General features: G+C 35.7%; 2 protein-coding genes and 3 pseudogenes across 2 annotated transcripts; 4 read left to right on the forward strand and 1 right to left on the reverse strand.

Moving 5' to 3' along the window:
* The first annotated feature begins 245 nt into the window (after window positions 1-245).
* On the forward strand, window positions 246-1,795 carry LOC140675896 (uncharacterized). Its single transcript, XM_072910511.1, has 3 exons — window positions 246-628; window positions 931-1,267; window positions 1,346-1,795. Exons 1-3 carry the CDS (start codon window positions 246-248, stop codon window positions 1,793-1,795), a joined length of 1,170 nt encoding a protein of 389 aa, XP_072766612.1.
* A 74-nt stretch (window positions 1,796-1,869) lies between these two features.
* Window positions 1,870-2,220, forward strand: LOC140675897 (uncharacterized). The gene has a single exon (XM_072910512.1). The coding sequence runs from the start codon at window positions 1,870-1,872 to the stop codon at window positions 2,218-2,220; it is 351 nt and encodes a 116-aa protein (XP_072766613.1).
* A 3,959-nt stretch (window positions 2,221-6,179) lies between these two features.
* Window positions 6,180-6,970, forward strand: LOC140675898 (cytochrome c oxidase subunit 1-like; annotated as a pseudogene).
* A 2,585-nt stretch (window positions 6,971-9,555) lies between these two features.
* Window positions 9,556-10,356, forward strand: LOC140675899 (cytochrome c oxidase subunit 3-like; annotated as a pseudogene).
* A 1,233-nt stretch (window positions 10,357-11,589) lies between these two features.
* On the reverse strand, window positions 11,590-12,906 carry LOC140675892 (NADH-ubiquinone oxidoreductase chain 5-like; annotated as a pseudogene).
* Window positions 12,907-20,273: the final 7,367 nt, after the last annotated feature.

Below are 20,273 nucleotides of genomic sequence, written 5' to 3' on the forward strand. Positions count from 1 at the left end.
GCACATGTGTCTGGCCCCAAGAGGAGTCGATCGTGGATATAACGATCGGCTCCAAGGGGGCCAAGAGGATGGTGCGAGGATGGCGCGTGGTGGGTGACTCGAGAGGGGAAACCTTTTCGGACCACTAATACATTGAATTTGTCCTGGACGCCGTGCATTACTGGGTACATCACCCACCTCGAGGCGGGGACACAGGTAGGTGGACCCTCACAAAGCTGGACCCCAAGAAACTAGAAGAGGCCTTAATGACCATTTTGTGGGGTATCCCGGAGGGAGAGGAAAGGCGGGACATTAACCTGGATGTGGAATGGTTGCGGGGCGTTATGCGCGAAGTCTGCGACGCAGCCATGCCACGCGCCAGGGTCCTCCGCCCACGTCACGCCGTCTATTGGTGGACGGAGGAAATAGCGCAATTAAGGCGCTCCTCTGTCCAGGCGCGACGCACCCTCTTTCGTATTCCCAGAAGAAGAAACCCGGAGATCCGAGAGGAGGCCTTGGCTGCCTATAGGGCCGCAAGATGCGCCCTTAGCGCCACTATCAGGAAGTCCAGGGCCAGTTGTTGGGATGAGCTACTGTCATCCCTCAACACGGACCCATGGGGGCGTCCATACAGAATAGTTCTGAATAAGTATAGGAACTGGACACGCCCCCCGTCACGGAATCCCTGGATACTCCCGTCCTCAGGAATGTTGTGGACACCCTCTTCCCGCTAGTGGTTTAGGAGTCCACACTCAACTGGGGTCCCGGCCTGGGGGGACCTTATGAACTAGAGGAGGACGAGGAGATATCCAGCAACGAACTTCAGCGCGCCGTCAAAAGAATAGGATCAAGAAAAGCTCCTGGCCCTGACGGCGTGCTTGGAAAGATATGAGTCTGGGCACTGGACTTTCTGGGAGAACATCTGAGGTACATATTTAATAAATGCCTCAGACATGGCGCTTTCCCCCAGCAATGGAAGCAGGCTAAATTGGTCCTGCTCCCCAAGGAAGGCAAGGAAGAAGGAACCCCGTCGGCATATAGACCAATATGCCTGCTGGACGAGGTCAGCAAGATCTTTGAGAGGATCATTGCAAAACGACTTGTTCGACATATATCCCGAGAGGGTGGTCTCCACGAGGAGCAATATGGCTTCCGCGAGGGACGTTCGACTGTGGATGCGATTAGTCGTGTTACGTCCCTCACGGAAGAAGCCGTGGAAGGGGGCGGGGTGGCACTTGCGGTATTACTAGATATCGCAAACGCCTTCAACGCCCTGCCCTGGGATAGAGTAATGGATGCAATCCTTGTTGCAATACAGGGTCCCTCCCTACCTTGTGGAGATCATCAGACAATATTTCCGGGATAGGAGCCTGGAGTTCGTCACACAAGACGGACTCCAATGCCGACGGGAAATTCGATGCGGGGTTCCGCAGGGGTCAGTCTTAGGACCCCTACTGTGGAATCTCACATACAACCGAGTCCTTTGCCTTCCTCTCCCTCGTGGCTGCCACGCCATCTGCTATGCAGACGACACATTAGTGGTGGCCGCGGGGAGCAGCTGGGGGATACAGCAGCCAAGGCCGAGACAGCGGTGGCAGTTGTGGTACAAAGCATCACTGGTATGGGTCTTAGAGTGGCGGCTCAAAAAACCGAGGCTCTTTACTTTCACAGTAAATCCTCTGGGAAACCGCCAAGGACTCATATCCGGGTGGGAGATACTTCTATCTCGGTGGGGAACCGGCTTAAATATCTCGGTCTCCTACTGGACGGCGAGTGGAAGTTTGGACACCACTTCAATGTCCTTGCCCCAAGGTGAAGCGCTTCTCCACGGCGTTGGGTAGGCTCCTGCCAAACCTTGGGGGACTGGATGGTTGAGTCCGCCGTATATACATGGGCACCGTAAATGCGGTGGCCCTGTATGAATGCCCAATATGGGCGACGGATCTCGTGGCCATGCGTTATGCAAAGGACAAGTTCCGACGCATACAGCGCAGCATGGCCGTGAGGGTGATAAGGGCCTACCGCACGGTGTCCCATGCGGCGGCCACGGTCCTGGCGGGTTCGCCCCCCTTGGAGTTCCTGACCGCAATGTACGCGGAGCGGTATAATTGGGAAAGGGGGCTCAGGAGGGGTCATGGCCCTCTACCAGCCAGGGTCAAGAAGACCATCCGGATCCACGCCCAGCGGTCTATGGTGGAGAGATGGAGTGCCCACCTATCTGACCCGAAGACTGCGGGTTAAAGAACCCGCGTTGAGGCCGTCCGGCCCTGTCTACAAGAATGGTTAGACAGGGCCCGAGGTGAGGTATCCTTTAGGATGACACAGGTGCTCACCGGGCATGGGTGCTTTGGTGAGTACCTGTATCGAATCGGCAAGGAAGGTACCACGGCCTGCCACCATTGTAAGGAGGTGAGAGACACGGCGCGGCACACGCTGGAGAAGTGTCCGGCGTGGGACACGCTGCGCCGTGATCTCTGTTCAGTGGTTGGCAACGACCTCTCGTTGCCAACCATGGTTACGAAGATGTTGGGTGATGAGAGATCCTGGAAGGCGATTGCCTTCTTCTGCGAACAAGTTATGACGCAGAAGGAGGCGGCCGAGCGCATACGCCGACAAGAAGAGGCGGCGGCAGAAGCGGCGATTGCGGCCGCTGCAGCGGCTGTTGTAGATGACAGCAGCGAGGAGAAACAGGAGAAGGAGAGTGACTCCGATGGGAGCTTGGGTCCCTCCTTGCATCGGCTACCCCCACTGACAATGAAGCTAAGGCCTTGACGAGCAATTGAGGGGGGACAATCCAGTCGCCCTCTCCTCAAAGGAGAAGATGACATTAGAGGGGGGCATGGTTGGGGATTGGATGTCTCCACCAAGTGCTCCCCTCCCCCTTATTAGCCCATCCCCCTTATTAAATTAAATGTAACTCATTTAAATCTTAACTATTCTACATTTTGATTTGAATTATAATTATAATTAAATTTTTAAATTATTAATCTTTTAATATAATTTTTCAACAACAATATATAAAAATTAAATTAAGTAATTCTATTCGTGGATTATCAAATTAATCAACAAGTTCCTCTAAATCATAAAATACCGCCAAATTTTTTATTTTTAATGATTAACATTTAATATTTAATTATATTTTATTTTCATTTAAATAATAGGGTATCTAATCCTAATTTATTATATAAATTTTTTTAATTTTATTATTAATTTAAATAAAATTATTTAACTTTTAATATCTATTCATATTTCACCATAAAAAAATTAATTAGTTAAATATATTTATTTATTTATATATTTTATATTTATATATAATTATTTAAATTTATTTTTATTTAAAGTATAAACCGCAATTGCTGGCACTTTATTTATTAATAATAAATTATAATTTTCTATTATAAATTTTTATTTAATTAATTATTATAAATACTAATTTATATATTATTAAATTATTTAAATTTTATATAATTTTTTAAAATTTTATTTATACTTTAAATTATAAAATAAATTAAAAAAAAAAATTAATTTTGTAATTATATTTATTAATTATTAAAAACAAATTATGAAAATAATTTAAATTTAAATTTAATATGAATATAAAATTTAATTTATAATATACATAAAAAAAAAAATTAAATAATATTCCCCCCCCCCCTTTTTTATATTATTATCATTATTATTAATTATTAATAATTATTTAAATATATTAAAATATTTTATTAATAAATAATTTTTTTTTTCTATATTTTAGGTTTTTAATATTTTAAATTAAAAATAATGATTAATAAGTTTTAATTAATTAATATTAAATAATTAATGTTAATTAAATATTTTAAATATATATAATTAATTATATATTTATAAAAATAATTAAAATATTTTATTAACATTAAATAATAATTATTAAATAATATTAATGTATATATAAATAAAAACTTAAATTTTTAATTTTTTTTACTTTCTATAAAATACTCTCCTTAAATTTATATAAATAAGATTTTTAATTATTATTAATTATTTTATTTATAGATAAGTTTTTTAATTTTAATTTTAATAATATATTTTTTTTTATAAATACATATAATTAAAATAGTCAATTATTAAATTTAAATAAAATTACTCTCTCCCTCTGAATTTTATTTTAACTAATTATTCTTTTTTAATTCTATAATACCTAATTATTTTAAAAAAATCAATTTTTATAATAATTTTATTTATAATATTTTATTATTTAATTTATTAATTAATCTTTATAACTACTTTAATTTTAATAAATTCTTTTATTATTTTTACTAATACAAATTTAATTTAAATTATTTATTTAAATTTACTTATAACCTTTTTTTAAATTAAATTTACTTATCATATTTAATTTTAACTAATGATTAATAGTCAATTTTCAAAAATATTATACTAATTTATATTTATTTAATTAAAGTAAGAAAGCTAATTCTCTAAGCTTTTAGGTTCATACCCTAAATATAGAAATTTTATCTTTCTCTTATTTAATTAATTATTTTTGCTATTTAAATTTTATTAATAACTAAAAATTTATTTAATGATATGCCTGATAAAAGGATTATTTTGATAGAATAAATCATACATAATTTATATATGTTTTCATTTAAATTAATTTTTTTATATTTAATAGATTTAAACTATCTCAAAAAATTTCAAAAATTTTTATGCTTCATAATACATTAAAATATAATATTAATATTCAATATTTATTCAAAGTTTAATACAACTAAAAAATTAATTTTATTTATATGCATCATAATTTATTCATAAAATTTTTTTTATTGTCTTATTTAATTTATTTTTCTTTTATTTCTTTATTTTTATACGATTTATTAATAATTTGATTTATTATGGAAATTAATAATTTTTTATTCATTTGTTTTTTATCAATTAAATTAAAAAATAAAAAAATTATTTTTTTATATTATCTCATTCAAGCTTTAGCTTCCTTAATAATAATGTTAACTTTAATTATTAATAATTTTATATATATACAAATAAATTTTATTATAATCAATTTTTTTATCTCTATTATAATTAAATTAGGGATCCCCCCATTTCATTCATGAATCCCTTCTGTTGCTATTTTTTTAGATTGATATTCATTATTTATTTTTTTAACAATTCAAAAAATTATTCCTTTATACATAATTTCACTTATTAACTCTCCAATTTTTTTACTATATTTTATAATTTTAACATCTGCATTTATCTCCGCCTTTAAAATAATTAATTCAATAAATTTTAAAATTTTATTAAGATTTTCTTCAATTAACCTAATGTTTTTTTCAATTAACCGGATGAATATTAATTTTAATTTATTTTAAAACCCTAATCTGATTTTCATATTTAATATTCTATACACTTATCCCATTAATTATTATTATAATTTTTATATATTTTAAAATTTCATTTAGATTTTCTTTAAGTAATAACTTTCCTTCAATTAATTTTAATTTAATTTGTTTGTTATTAATTTTTAATTTAGCCAGAATTCCCCCACTAACGTTTTTTATTTTTAAATGAACTATAGTCTATATTTTTTTATTAAATTCAAATTTTTACTTTATTTTTATTTTAATGATTTTAAATTCTTTCATTTTAATTTATGTTTATATTAATTTAATAAATCTAATAATATATTTTTATTCAATTAAAATTAAGCTTTTTAATAAACCAATATACATATATAAATTTTCTTACTCATATAGATTATTTATTTTTTTCATGATTTTAAGCTTAATCTTTTCATTAATTATAATTTCAATTTAGTTTGTATACAATTTTTTAAAATTAGATATATAATTTTCACCCCACTTAATCAATAAATTTTAAATATTAAGATTTTAAGTTAAATTTATAAACTTTAAACCTTCAAAGTTTACACAATAAAATTTTTAAAAATTTTTAAATTTTAAAAATTCTAATATTTTAATTTTTTATTAAAAATTTCTTTAAATTTGCAATTTAATATTCTTATTAGTTAAACTATAAAATATATAAAAAATTTTTATTTTTATAACACATTTAATGTAATATCAGAAAATTAAAATTTTCTTAAATAAATTTACAATTTATTACTTAAATCAGACATGATATCTATTATTATCTCACTTAAACTTAGTAAATAATTTTATTATCAATAAAAATATACTATGAATAAGTGACTTTATTCAACTAATCACAAAGATATTGGCATTCTATATTTTTTATTTGCAATTTGGGCTGGGATAATCGGATCTTCTATAAGAATAATTATTCGTTTAAAATTAGGATCATCTAATGCACTAATTAATAATGATCAAATTTATAATTCAATAGTTACTAGACACGCATTTATTATAATTTTCTTTATAGTTATGCCATTTATAATTGGGGGATTTGGAAATTTTCTTGTCCCTCTAATACTTGGTTCACCTGATATAGCCTACCCTCGAATAAATAATATAAGTTTTTGACTTCTACCCCCCTCACTCTCTCTACTTTTATTAAGTAATTTTATTAATGATGGAACTGGGACTGGATGAACAATTTATCCCCCTTTAGCCTCTAATACATTTCACAATGGTCCTTCAGTAGATTTAACAATTTTTTCTCTTCATATTGCCGGAATATCTTCTATTCTAGGGGCTATTAATTTTATTTCTACAATCTTAAATATACATCATAAAAATCTCGCAATTGATAAAATACCCCTTCTAGTTTGATCAATTCTCATTACAGCAATTCTCTTACTTTTATCCCTCCCAATTTTAGCCGGAGCAATCACAATACTTTTAACAGACCGAAATTTAAATACTTCATTTTTTGATCCGTCAGGAGGGGGTGATCCTATTCTTTATCAACATTTATTTTGATTCTTTGGTCACCCCGAAGTTTATATTCTTATTCTCCCAGGATTTGGGCTAATTTCCCATATTATCATAAATGAGAGAGGAAAAAAAGAAACCTTTGGTGCCTTAGGAATAATCTATGCTCTTATAGCAATTGGATTTTTAGGCTTTATTGTTTGGGCTCATCATATATTTACTATTGGGCTAGATGTTGATACCCGAGCCTATTTCACTTCAGCAACAATAATTATTGCAATTCCAACAGGAATTAAAATCTTCAGTTGAATTACAACACTTCATGGTACAAAAATTAATTATAATTCCTCTCTTTGATGGGCTATAGGATTTATTTTTTTATTCACAATGGGGGGATTAACTGGAATTATACTATCCAATTCCTCAATTGATATTATTCTTCATGATACATATTATGTTGTTGCCTACTTTCATTATGTTCTTTCTATAGGAGCTGTATTTGCCATTATTGCAAGATTTATTCATTGATTCCCTCTTATTACAGGATATTCTTTAAATAATTACTTTTTAAATATTCAATTTATCTCAATATTTGTTGGTGTAAATTTAACATTCTTCCCACAACATTTTTTAGGGCTGAGAGGCATACCTCGACGATACTCAGATTATCCAGACACCTACCTCTCATGAAATATTATTTCTTCAATTGGTTCATTAATTTCTATCATCAGATTAATTTTTTTAATATATTTAATTTGAGAATCCCTATCATCTAAACGTCTTGTCTTAAATATATTCTATCTTAATCCTTCATTAGAATGACTAAGAAAATTACCACCTGTTAATCACAGATATAATGAAATTCCTTCAATTTAATTAAAAATTATCAACTTTAAAAAATTTTAATATGGCAGATTAGTGCAATAGATTTAAACTCTATATATAAAGATAAATTCTTTTATTAAAAATAAATACTTGAATAATTTCCCTTCAAAATTCTAATTCACCTACATATGATATAATAATTTTTTTTCATGATTTTACTATAATAATTTTAATTTTCATTACTTTATTAATTCTTTTTATTATAATTTCAATAATTAATAATAAATTTACTGACCGATTTATACTTCAAGGCCACACTATTGAATTAATTTGAACTATTTTTCCAATATTTATTTTAATTTTTATTGCCATCCCATCAATTAAAATTTTATATTTAACTGATGAGATATTTAATAATAAAATTACCCTGAAATCTATGGGACATCAATGATATTGAAGGTATGAACTTTCAGATTTTTTAAATATTGAATTTGATTTATTTATAATTCCTACTAATGAATTAAACCCCAATGAATTTCGTCTATTAGACGTAAATAATCGTTGTATTCTTCCATATAATTATCCCATTCGTGTTTTAACTACATCTATAGATGTAATTCACGCTTGAACAGTCCCATCTTTAGGAATTAAAATAGATTCTACACCCGGACGACTAAATCAATCAATGTTAATTATAAACCGACCAGGTCTTTTTTTTGGCCAATGTTCTGAAATTTGTGGTATAAATCATACATTTATACTCATTGTTATTGAATCAACAAACTTTCCTAACTTCAAAGACTGACTTCTTACCTTTTAACTAATTTTTTTTATTTTAATTGAATAATTAATAAATATAAAATATAATTTTTACATTCATTAAATGACTGAAAGTAAGTTTTGACTTTTTAAGTCAAATTATAATAGATCTAACACCCTATTTTTAATGTAAAGAATTAGTTTAATATTAAAAAACATTAAATTGTCAATTTAAAAATATTTTCACCCCCACAAAAATATTCTTTTATACCACACATAATACCGATAATATGAGCAATAATGTTAATTTTATCTATATTTTCACTTTTTATGATTTTAAGCATTATTTATTTTTATCCTATCAACTTAAAAATTAATTATTATAATAATATAATTTTAACAAATCCTAAAAAATGAATTTGAAAATGATAATAAATTTATTTTCTATTTTTGACCCCTCAACTAGAATTAATTTTTCTCTAAATTGATTAAGAACTTTAATTATTTTTCTTATTTTTTCATATCAATATTGACTTATCCCCTCTCGTTTACATATATTTTTTAATTTTTTATTAAATTTTCTAATAAAAGAATTTAAAATTTTAATTAATTATTCCTATTCTAATTTAATTATTTTTATTAGTTTATTTTTATTTATTATTGTAAATAATTTCATAGGCTTATTCCCCTATATCTTTACATCTTCTAGTCACTTAAGTTTTTGTCTTTCTTTATCTTTATCCCTGTGAATTTCTATAATGTTATTTAGAATTTTAAATTACACTAATGATTTCTTTTCTCATCTTACCCCTCAAGGAACTCCCTTCATTCTAATACCATTTATAGTCATTATTGAATCAATCAGTCTGATTATCCGGCCTCTCACGTTGGCAATTCGTCTGACAGCAAATATAATTGCAGGACATTTACTTTTATCATTATTAGGATCTTTCTGGGCAAATTATTAATAATTTCTTAATTTTTTTAATTATAATCTCCTCTCAACTTTTATTATTTATTCTTGAATTATCTGTATCAATTATTCAGGCCTATGTGTTTTCCATTCTTTCTACATTATATAGAAGAGAAATTTAATTAATTTTTACTATTTCAAATAAATAAATAATAAATAATTATAATCAAATTTTATAGTATTATCATTATGACAAAATTACATCAAAATCATTCATTTCATTTAGTATCAATTAGACCTTGGCCTATTATTATTTCTTTCAGATTATTTAATAACTTAATTTCAATAATTATATGATTTCATAAATTAAATTATCTAATTATAATTTCTATTCCTTGCACATTATTATGCATATATCAATGATGACGAGATGTAACACGAGAATCAACATTTCAAGGATCTCATACAATTAATGTATATATTGGCCTTCGCTTAGGGATAATTTTATTTATTATTTCAGAAATTTTCTTTTTTATTTCCTTTTTCTGAGCTTATTTTCATTCTGCTTTAGCCCCTTCCATAGAAATTGGTCAATTATGACCCCCCTTAGGCATTAAACCATTCAATCCATTTGATATCCCTCTAATAAATACTATTATTCTTTTATCCTCTGGGATAACAGTAACTTGAACGCATCATTCTATCTTAAATAAAAACTTTAATGAAAGATATCAAAGCCTCTTATTAACAATTATACTTGGGATTTATTTTACCTCCCTTCAAATAATTGAATATTTCGAGTCACCTTTTTCAATTGCTGACTCTATTTATGGGTCAACCTTTTTTCTAGCTACAGGCTTTCACGGAATTCATGTAATTATTGGGACGCTATTTCTTTCAATTTGTTTGCTTCGCATAAATTTTCTTCATTTCAGAAAATCTCACCATTTTGGTTTTGAGGCAGCAGCCTGATACTGACATTTTGTAGATGTTGTTTGATTATTTTTATATATTTCTATTTATTGATGAAGATACTAAAATATTACTTAATTTAAATTAATTTATTATTTTATAAATTTATATAGTATATTCATATTACATTTAATTTCCAATTAAAAAAATTAAAAAAATTTTAATATAAATAATTTTAACTTTTATTTATATAATTACATTTTTTATTATTCTATCAACTCTAATTTTATTAATTAATTTACTTATCTCATCTAAATCATTAGCAAATCGAGAAAAAATCTCACCATTTGAATGTGGATTTGATCCTCTATCTAATTCTCGTCTCCCATTTAGAATTCAATTTTTTTTAATTAGTTTAATCTTTTTAATTTTTGACATTGAAATTACTCTCTTAATCCCATTAATTTACATATATTTTATAAATAAAATTATTATTTTTTCCTCATTATTGTTCATTTTCATTCTAATTTCTGGCCTAATCATTGAATATTTAGAAAAATCAATTGACTGAAAAACTAATTAAAATTTATAATTTTTTTACATTTATAAATTTATTTTTTATTCTTGATAAATTTTATTCAGGATTTTAGTTAAACATAAATAACATTTAAATTGCAATTAAAAATTAAATATCTTAATATTTAAATCTTAATTTTCTTTTAAAGTAAATATTTACATTTAATTTCGACCTAAAAATTTGATTAATTTCAATTAATCTAAAAGAACCACATCGAATAAAATTTATTTTTTGAAATAATAATATTTTTGAGCTTCTAACTCAACATTCAATGAAAGGTTTCATTTTATTTCATAAATTTAATAAATATCTAATTAAAAATTATTAACTAAAACCAAAAAAGAGGTAAATTATTGTTAATAATTATATTGAATCTATAAAAAAATTCTAGTTAATTTTTCTTTTTTATTCATTTATATAGTTTAATTAATAAAAACCTTATATTTTCATTATAAAAATAATAAATTTTTCTTTATTTATAAATAAATTATTTAAAAATAAAATCTTATTATCTTAATATCTTCAATATTATGCTTTACGAAATTTAAGCTATTTAAATATAAATTACTTTAAAAATTAATTAACTAATAAAAAAAATAATTAATAAAATTAATACTGAAATTAAAAATAAATATATAAATTTTAAATAATTTTATCTTAATTACTAATCTATTTATTATCCTATAAATAATTTTCTTTCCCATAAATTCAATCCATATCTTATCTATCCTATAGGTGTTTAATCTACAAATTATAATAGGACTATAAATTCATATATATATATAATTTATAAATCATATAGATCTAAAAAAATAACTAAATATTAATATATTAATTAAATTTTTTATAGACATAATCAACCTTAATAATACTCCCACAAATAATAATAACATTGTAGTTATTTTTACATTTACATTCATATATAAAAAGTAATTATCAAAAAAAAATATTCACATTAATATAGATCCTCTAATTAACCTTAAGATTAATAAAACAAACATCGATAAATTCATTAATTTATCTTCTTTATAATAATAAAATCTTGAATTTTTAAATGAGCCAAAATAAATATAATAAATCAATCGTAAAGAATATGACACAGTAAGAGAAATTGATAAAGTAATTATTATTAATAAAAAAATATTAATATTATTTAAATAGATAATTTCTATAATTAAATCTTTAGAATAAAATCCGGCTAAAAAAGGAATTCCTATTAATGCTAATCTAGAAATATAAAATCTTATTATAGTAAATGGAATAAACTCATTTAAATTACCACATAATCGAATATCCTGATTATTATTCATTAAATGAATTATAACTCCTGCACACATAAATAATAATGACTTAAAAATTGCATGAGTCAATAGATGAAAAAAGGCTAAAAAATTAAATCTTAAACTTAAAATTATTATCATTAACCCTAATTGACTTAAAGTAGATAAAGCAATAATTTTTTTTAAATCATTTTCAAAATTTGCCATCAACCCAGCTATAAATATAGTAAAAATTGAAATATATAATATAATTTTCTCAATGCCCCTATTCATTAAATATTTATTAAAACGAATTATTAGATAAACCCCTGCAGTAACCAAAGTTGATGAATGAACCAAGGCTGATACTGGGGTCGGGGCGGCCATAGCTATTGGTAATGAAACAGAAAAAGGAATCTGAGCACTTTTTGTAGCTGCTGCTAAAACAATTATTCTTAAAATTAACTTATAATTTTCCATAAAACTTAAATTCCAACTTCAAAATGTAAATATTAATCCAATTCTTATTAATAACCCAATATCTCCCACTCGATTGCATAAGACTGTCACTATCCCAGAATTATATGATAAATAATTCTGATAATAAATCACTAAACAATAAGAAGTTAATTCTAACCCATCTCACCCAAATAAAATTCTAATTAAATTAGGGCTAATAATCATTAAAATTATTGATAAAACAAATATAATTACTAACTTAATAAACCGATCAATAAATATGTCATCGCCTATATAAATTATTCTATGTAATATAATTATTGAAGAAATTAATATAACTACCCCAATGAACAATGAGACTCAATCAAATAAAATATAAAATTCTACATTAATTGAATTAAAATTAAAAAATAATCATTCCATTATATATCTTAAATTTATTAAATTTAAATATAATCTTATAAAAAAAAATAACATAAAAATAATTATTATAAAAAATGAATAAATTTATAATAATCTAAGATAAATTTTTTTTATATCACTAATTTCACAAATTAATATTTTATTTTAAACTACTTAAATAATGACATTATAATAAAATAAATAAATAATAAACATTACTTATTTATTAATAATTAATATTATCTATATTGACTAATATAACAAAACTAAATTCTATTTAAAAAAATTAATGTATTAAACTTAAATTTAAAATTATTAAAATTAAAGGAATTAAATGAATCAAAATAATCATATAATCTTTTATATAAATAAATTGTTGAAAATTTTTCTTCAAAATAATTAAATCCATGCTGAATATATGAATATAAATATAATGAATAAGCACTCCTAAAAAAACAAATCATTATTATATAAATAATAACAGATATCTCTCATCTAATTAAAACTCTAATTATAAAAATCTCTCTAAAAAAATTTAAAGAAAAAGGAAAAGAAAAGTTAGCAGCACATAATAAAAATCATCAAATTCTTAAAGACGGAAAAATATTTAATATTCCTTTATTAAAAAAAATCAACCGACTCCCTGATCGCTCATAATATAAATTCACTATAAAAAATAAACCTGATGAACATAGGCCATGAGAAATTATTAAAATATAAGCACTAATAAATCCTAATTTTATTATTGTTAATATTGAACATATTATTACATTTATATGTACAACAGAAGAATAAACCACCAAACTTTTTATATCAATTTCAACTAAACATAAAATACCAATAAACAACCTTCCTACAATCCCAACTCTAAAAATTACATACCTATACTTATTCCTTTGAAAAATAAATATTATAATAAAACGTAATAAACCATACCCCCCTAATTTCAATAAAACAGCAGCTAAAATTATTGACCCATAAACAGGCGCTTCAACATGGGCCTTAGGCAACCAAACATGAAAAATAAAAATTGGTAGCTTAATAAAAAATGCTATAAAATAAACTAAATAATCTCAAAATCCTATATTAATTATTATATTTTTTATCAATAAATTAAAATCAAATGTTATATTATGCTTATAAATTTCAAATAAATAAATTAATAAAGGCAAAGAAATAAATATTGTATATATTAATAAATAATAAGATGCAGAGGTTCGTTCAAAATTTAACCCTCAATAAATAATGACAATAAACATAGGAATTAATCTTAACTCACAAACATTAAATAAAATAATATTAAATTTATAGAAGAAAAATAAATAATTAAAATTAATAATATAATTTCAAATATTAACAATTTTTTCTCATAATTTATTTTAATTAGCCTACCACTCCTCTCCTCCAACTGAATAACTACTTTTATTAAAGCTAAAATTCAAAACCTTAAAGCTAATAAAAAAAATGAATAAAAATCAAACCCTATAAATATTCTCACCCTAATTCAAATATCATCTTTAAATATAAATTTAAATAAAAATAAAAATCTAAAAATAAAACATGAATTATAAAAAAATATAATTTTTTTATTTTTTATTAATAAAATTATAAATATAAAAAAAAAATAAAAATTTTATCATATTAATTCAAAAAAAATAAATAATAGAATAATTTAATTATACCATAGTGGTCCGGCCGCGTACACGGTCGTGCGGGCCGTGCCGTTTGACCAGACCGGGGCGACATCCCTTTTAGCCCTAAACTCGCCCGGACCAGACACCTCTTTGGCATCCCCCGGGTGACACCCCTGGCTCACACTCTTGCCTCCGGTGTCCACCCTCGAAGGGTAGCCATTCGCGTGCGTCTTTCGGTTATTATAGTGGCCAAGACAAATCACCACTAGGCGGACTCCTGTATTGGCGGTCCGGCCGCGCTTCATGGGTCCCCACCTTGACGAGAAGCTTCCGCAGGGCCCTGGTTTCGCAGAACCCCTTCTGGGTTCCACTACTAACAGGTTCCCGCTTCCAGTTCCCGATCCAGCAGAGCCCTTCCCCTTGGACGAGTTCCCAGGGAAGGAGTCGAGACACGTACTAGCCCCAACGGCACTTGGCTCGGAGGGGTCTTCGGTGCAACGACGCCCCAATCAACGCGAACCGGTTTCCCCCGGTCAGGCACCAGCCATTTCACAGGATGTTATCGCATTGTCGATCAACATCCTGCCCCGAACGTCTCCGTGTTTTGTACAGGGGGTAAGCGCACCCCAGCTCGAACCGTGTGTAGCATCGGGACGGTAGTGTCCTTCAACCCACATCGGGCTTCCTGACCCGTGTCCCCGCCTCCGCGTTTTTATACGAGGGGGAAGGCGGACCCCTGTGCGTACCGTGTATAGCATCGGGACTGCGGTCCTTCAACCTACATCGGGCGTCCTGTCAACCGATCCGTCTTTCGAGTTTCCTATACAGAGGAAAGAGGACCCCTGTTGCGGTGTTTGGTGACTTTGGGACTCGGATCCAGCCGAAAATCCCTCCATCACCCACCACCAAGACCCGAATCAGAGATGAGCGACCCCCTGACACCTCGCCCTGCTGTCAAGCCAACAGGTCGAGGTCCTACCCGAACCCTGCATCGTAGGGTGGCGACTACCCTACAACGACCAAAGCGATGCCGGCCAAACCCGCCGTCCCCGAAGAGCCGGAGGATCCCCCGACACCGAGATGGCCCGGAAGCGCGACCGTCCCAGGAGGCTCGTCGGCACCCGTAGATCCGCCTCCCTCCAAGAAGCCGCGCCCCGACCGCTCGCTTCCCGTCTTGTTGGGATTTGCGACGCGTAAGCCTCACTTCAGGATCGGCACCCGGGGAGCCCGATCAGCATCGGTTGCCTCTCCATCCGATCGGCTCTTCTGAAAAGGACTCCTCCGGAAGGGAGGACACTCTTCAGGCGGGCACGCTAAGGCCCTCGCGTAGTGTCTTTGTTACTCCTCAACCCCCGCCCAGCCACGCTCCGGCTTAAGGGCTTTCGCCCCCGGCGTACTATGTGGCGTTCACCATCATTTCCGCCGCGACCGTCGCGTCTGTAGCAGGAACCGATTCGTACGCGTCCGACACCCAGGTATGCATGCCGGTGCTATGCATCCTGCCCGAGCCCGGGTCCAAGAGGAAATCCGGCTAAAGATGCGCTTTTAGCTATCTCTCCACTCCGGTTTCCCGGGCTTCAGGACAGAGCCTCCCCACCATGTCAAGGTGACGCATCATCGGGAAGGAGTAGGGAGGTAACCTAACCTAACCTAACCTAACCTAACCTAACCTTTTTTTTTTTTTTTGTTACGAGGGGGAAATGCCTTTACGCATCCCCGGCCTGGTATTGGTTGGCCGGGGTATGTGGGACTCGCCGGCGCTATAGAGGAAGCACCGGAATACCCACTAAAACCCCCCCTGGGTATCCTTCCCAGACGGTTTATGCAGAAAGGAGGGCCTCGCCATCGGCACTTTCCCTCCTCCTGCCCGTCTCGTACACACACACGCTTGGACCTGGGTCCAACGAGCACTCGCAGGAGCGTCCCTTCCCTATTACGACCCCGGGATACCAACCGGGGTCTTCTCCTTCCCAGATTGCAGTAGACGGAGGTGGAATGTCCGTTTCCTACCCCACTTCCGGCTCTGCGTCTCTCCCACACCAGAGACGTAATGGGGGGGGATAATCGTGTCCCCCCCTTTATCGTCATTTTCGTCCTACTTCCTTGTCCACCCCACTGCCTGCTCCGGCCCCCTGGTCCGACCGCCCACTTACTAGTGGGGGTCGGCTTCCAAGGGTGGGGGTCTGCTGTTGGGGGTTCTCGCCCGAATTCCCGGGGGAGAGGGAGGAGGGGTCTTATCTTCCCTCCCCCGGCGTCTCTCTCGTCCTTCTCTCTCTCTTTCTCGCTCCGCCTCTTTCTTTGTGCTGAAGACTACTCCACAGAAAGAGGCCACCGCCCTCCATTTATCCTCCCCTTCTACCATAGCCTTCACTATGGCTACGAGGGAGAGATCCTCTCCCACGGCCGTGGACAATTCCGCCCGGCTTTCCACCCACGCAGGACACACCTCCAGGGTGTGCTGCGCTGAGTCCAGGGGGTCGGTGCAGTGGTGGCACTTGCCCGTAGTCTCCTACCCAATACGGTCCAGATATTCGCCGAAGCAGCCGTGCCCCGTGAACACCTGAGTCATACGGAAGGTCATTCCCCCCTTCCTTTTTTCCACTCAGGCCTCAAAGTGAGGCCCTATGGCCTCAGCCACCCTACGCCCCGCAGCTCTGCCAGACGGAGAGAGCAACTGCTGCTTCCACCGTTCCAGCATCTTTCTATGGTGCTGCCGCCTCTCCGCAATCTTCGCCCGGGACGATGTTCCGCCCCGCCTCCCGGAGCCCTCGCATGCGTCGGTACACATCGGTGTACATCTTCGCGAGAAGCTCCACGGGAGGAATCCCCGCCAAAGCAGTCGCCGCTTCGAATGACACTGTACGGTAAACACGTACCACCCGTAATGCCATTTTCCTTTGGACCCCGTGCCCAGGGTCCTCCGGTTGCCGCTGATATCCTCGGCCCATACGGGTGTCCCGTACAGCATCATAGCGTGAACCGTCCATCCATACAGCCGCCTGACTCGACCGTCAGGGCCTCCCAGGTTCGGGAATAGATGGCCCAGCGCGGCAGCTGCTTTCTCCAGGCGGGGAACTAACTGGGCAAAGTGCGCGGCGAAGCGCCACCCACCGTCCAGCAGTAACCCCAGATATTTAAGGGTATTTCCCACTTTCGTCTCCACCCCCTCCACCATAACCCGAAGGCTCGGCGGCACACTTCTAGCACCTGGCCGGAAAATGATTGCCTCCGTCTTCTGGGGCGCCACCCTCAGGCCCAACTCCTTGATAGCCCGCGTAATACACGCCGTCGCTACCGTGGCCAGGGCCGAGGCCTCCCTTCTGTTTTCCCCCTCGGCTAACACGATCGTATCGTCCGCGTAGCAGACGACCGTGCAGCCGGGGGGGATGGCCGTCCTTACCACCCCGTCGAAGGCCAGGTTCCACAGGAGTGGCCCGAGGACCGACCCCTGTGGGACTCCACATCCCACTCGTCTCGTAACCTCTACCGCGTCCCTGTTGGTGTAATGTAGGGAGCGGTCGCTGAGGTACGATTGGATGATCCGGCGGAGGTATCCCGGCACGCCGAAGCGGGCCATGGCTCTTTGGATACATCTCCAGGGCAGGGTGTTAAAGGCGTTCGAGATGTCAAGAGACACGCCGATCGCCACCCTGCCCTCCCGCACCGCGGCTTCCGCAAAGGCGCGCACCCTCAGTACTGCGTCCACGGTTGATCTTCCACCGCGGAAGCCGTACTGCCGGTCATCCAAGTTCGGCCCGATGCTTTCCAGGTGCTCGACGAGGCGATTGGCGACTATCTTCTCCAGGATTTTGCCAGCCTCGTCGAGCAAACATATGGGCCTGAACGACGAGAGGGTCTCCATATCCTTGCCTTCCTTTTGCAAGAGGACCAAATTGGCCCTCTTCCACCTCTCGGGGAAGATTCCCAGTCTGAGGCACTTCGTGTGTAGGTGTGCAAGATGCCCACCCATCACCTCAAAGGCTCCAGCCCACGCCTTCCTAGGGAGTCCATCGGGTCCGGGGGCCTTGATGCCGCAGAGTCTCCGCCTGCACCTCTCCATTTCTTCTCCCGAGAACGCCAGCTCCTCTGACCATTCTGGTCCTCCTTTCGCAAAGATGGGGGAGGGGGTATCCTCCTCCTCAGACTGTGGAAAGAGCCCTCCGACCACCCGGTCCAGGGCTTCCGGGGAAAGGGTCTCCGTAGCCGGTGGCCCTCTATTGCAAAGCTTCCTGAGCACCATTTGGTATGGCCGTCCCCAAGGGTTCTCTTCCAAGTGCGAGAGGAGCTCGTCCCACGCCCTAGCTTTCGCTTTTTTTATTTCCAGGCGTAGGGCGTCCCTGGCCACTTTGTACGCCTGGTAAAGGCCTCTAACTTCCTCTACCGGCCTATCCTTCTTCTTGGCCCGGGCGTATTTCCTCCTTTGATGGACCGATGACCGCCGCAATTTCGCGATCTCCCCGGTCCACCAGTACGCCGCTCTACGGCCTTGCGGACCAGCCTTGATCCGGGGCATTGACGCGTCACATGCATCAGACATGGCGCCCCGGATCCACTCGACTTCCTGCTCTATGTCCCTGTTGGCCTCTCCCGGTTCTCCTCTCCCCAACCACGTGATCGAGAGGATCGAGGCCATAAAGGCGTCCTCGATCATTTTCTTTGTGCTCCAGCGCCTAGGAGAGGTCGTCTCTCTCAGCCGTCGACTGGAGCACCTGCTCGGGTGTGACCATGAGGCCGTAGACTATGTACCTATGATCAGACAAAGTCTCGATCTCCGTGGCCACCCTCCACCCTAGCACCCTGTTGAGGGTCGCTAGGGAGGCCCAGGTAAGGTCCACCACCGACTCGCCCCTTTCCCGTATGCAGGTGCTTATTCCTCCCTCGTTCAGCAGCCTTAAATCCAGTGTCGCGGCCCACTCCTCGACCGCGACACCTCGGCGGTCCGTCCTCGGGGAACCTCACGTCATCGATTTTGCGTTAAAGTCCCCCGAGACCACCACCCGCCCCACTCCCATCCCGCTGATGATAGCGGTAAGGGAGTCCAACCTCTCAGCAAATCCTGAGAGGTCCAGACTAGGCGGCAGGTAGACCCCGACGACCAAAACGGGTCCCCATCTGACCGCCACTTACCCTTTGCCCTTGGCCACCAGTTTGGCAGGAAGTGAGGCCGGAGCATCCGCCCTCCATGTAATCGCTACGGAGCCCAACTCGTCCCCCACCCACGAAGGGTGCTCGGGGATCCGGTACGGCTCCGCAGCAATGCCCAAACCACAACCACGCTCCGCCAGAGTGTGCACAAACAAGTTTTGCGCCTGACGGGCGTGGTTGAGATTTGCTTGCAAGACCCGAGCCGCCATTTATTTATTATTTGAATTATGACTCGGGCCTGCCTCCGATCCCTTTAATGAAGAGGGGCTTTCGGGACCCCTTTCCCATCCTGTACCTTCTCCTTCAGGGGGGTAGTCTAGGGGGAGGAGATTTGTATCCTCGTCCTCCCCTTTGTTTCCCATCTTTGCCTCGGTCTCGCCCACCATCCCAGACCGCCCACCACCCGCTGACCGGCGGGTACTCCTTCCAGGGTATTCTCCCTTTCTATGGTGGTGGGGACATCCTCCGTTTCCTCATTCCCCTCCATTTCCTCCCCCCCTCTTTCAGCTGCTTGTTGGGGGGTGAGGAGCAGGAATTGTTGAGGTCTTTGGCTTTTTTCTCCAATTCTCCCTCTCTCTT

The sequence above is a fragment of the Anoplolepis gracilipes genome, unplaced genomic scaffold, assembly GCF_047496725.1.
Source record: "Anoplolepis gracilipes unplaced genomic scaffold, ASM4749672v1 Contig23, whole genome shotgun sequence".
NCBI classification, from domain to species: domain Eukaryota; kingdom Metazoa; phylum Arthropoda; class Insecta; order Hymenoptera; family Formicidae; genus Anoplolepis; species Anoplolepis gracilipes.

What these genes read in the sequence shown, in the direction of transcription:
- LOC140675896 (XM_072910511.1), top strand. Translation starts at nt 246, where the DNA reads ATGACCATTTTGTGGGGTATCCCGGAGGGAGAGGAAAGGCGGGACATT. An exon ending in TACAGAATAGTTCTGAATAA is followed by an intron (nt 629 to 930) that starts GTATAGGAACTG and finishes TAAATGCCTCAG; the next exon opens with ACATGGCGCTTTCCCCCAGC. An exon ending in ACGCCCTGCCCTGGGATAGA is followed by an intron (nt 1,268 to 1,345) that starts GTAATGGATGCA and finishes TTTCCGGGATAG; the next exon opens with GAGCCTGGAGTTCGTCACAC.
- LOC140675897 (XM_072910512.1), top strand. Translation starts at nt 1,870, where the DNA reads ATGGGCACCGTAAATGCGGTGGCCCTGTATGAATGCCCAATATGGGCG.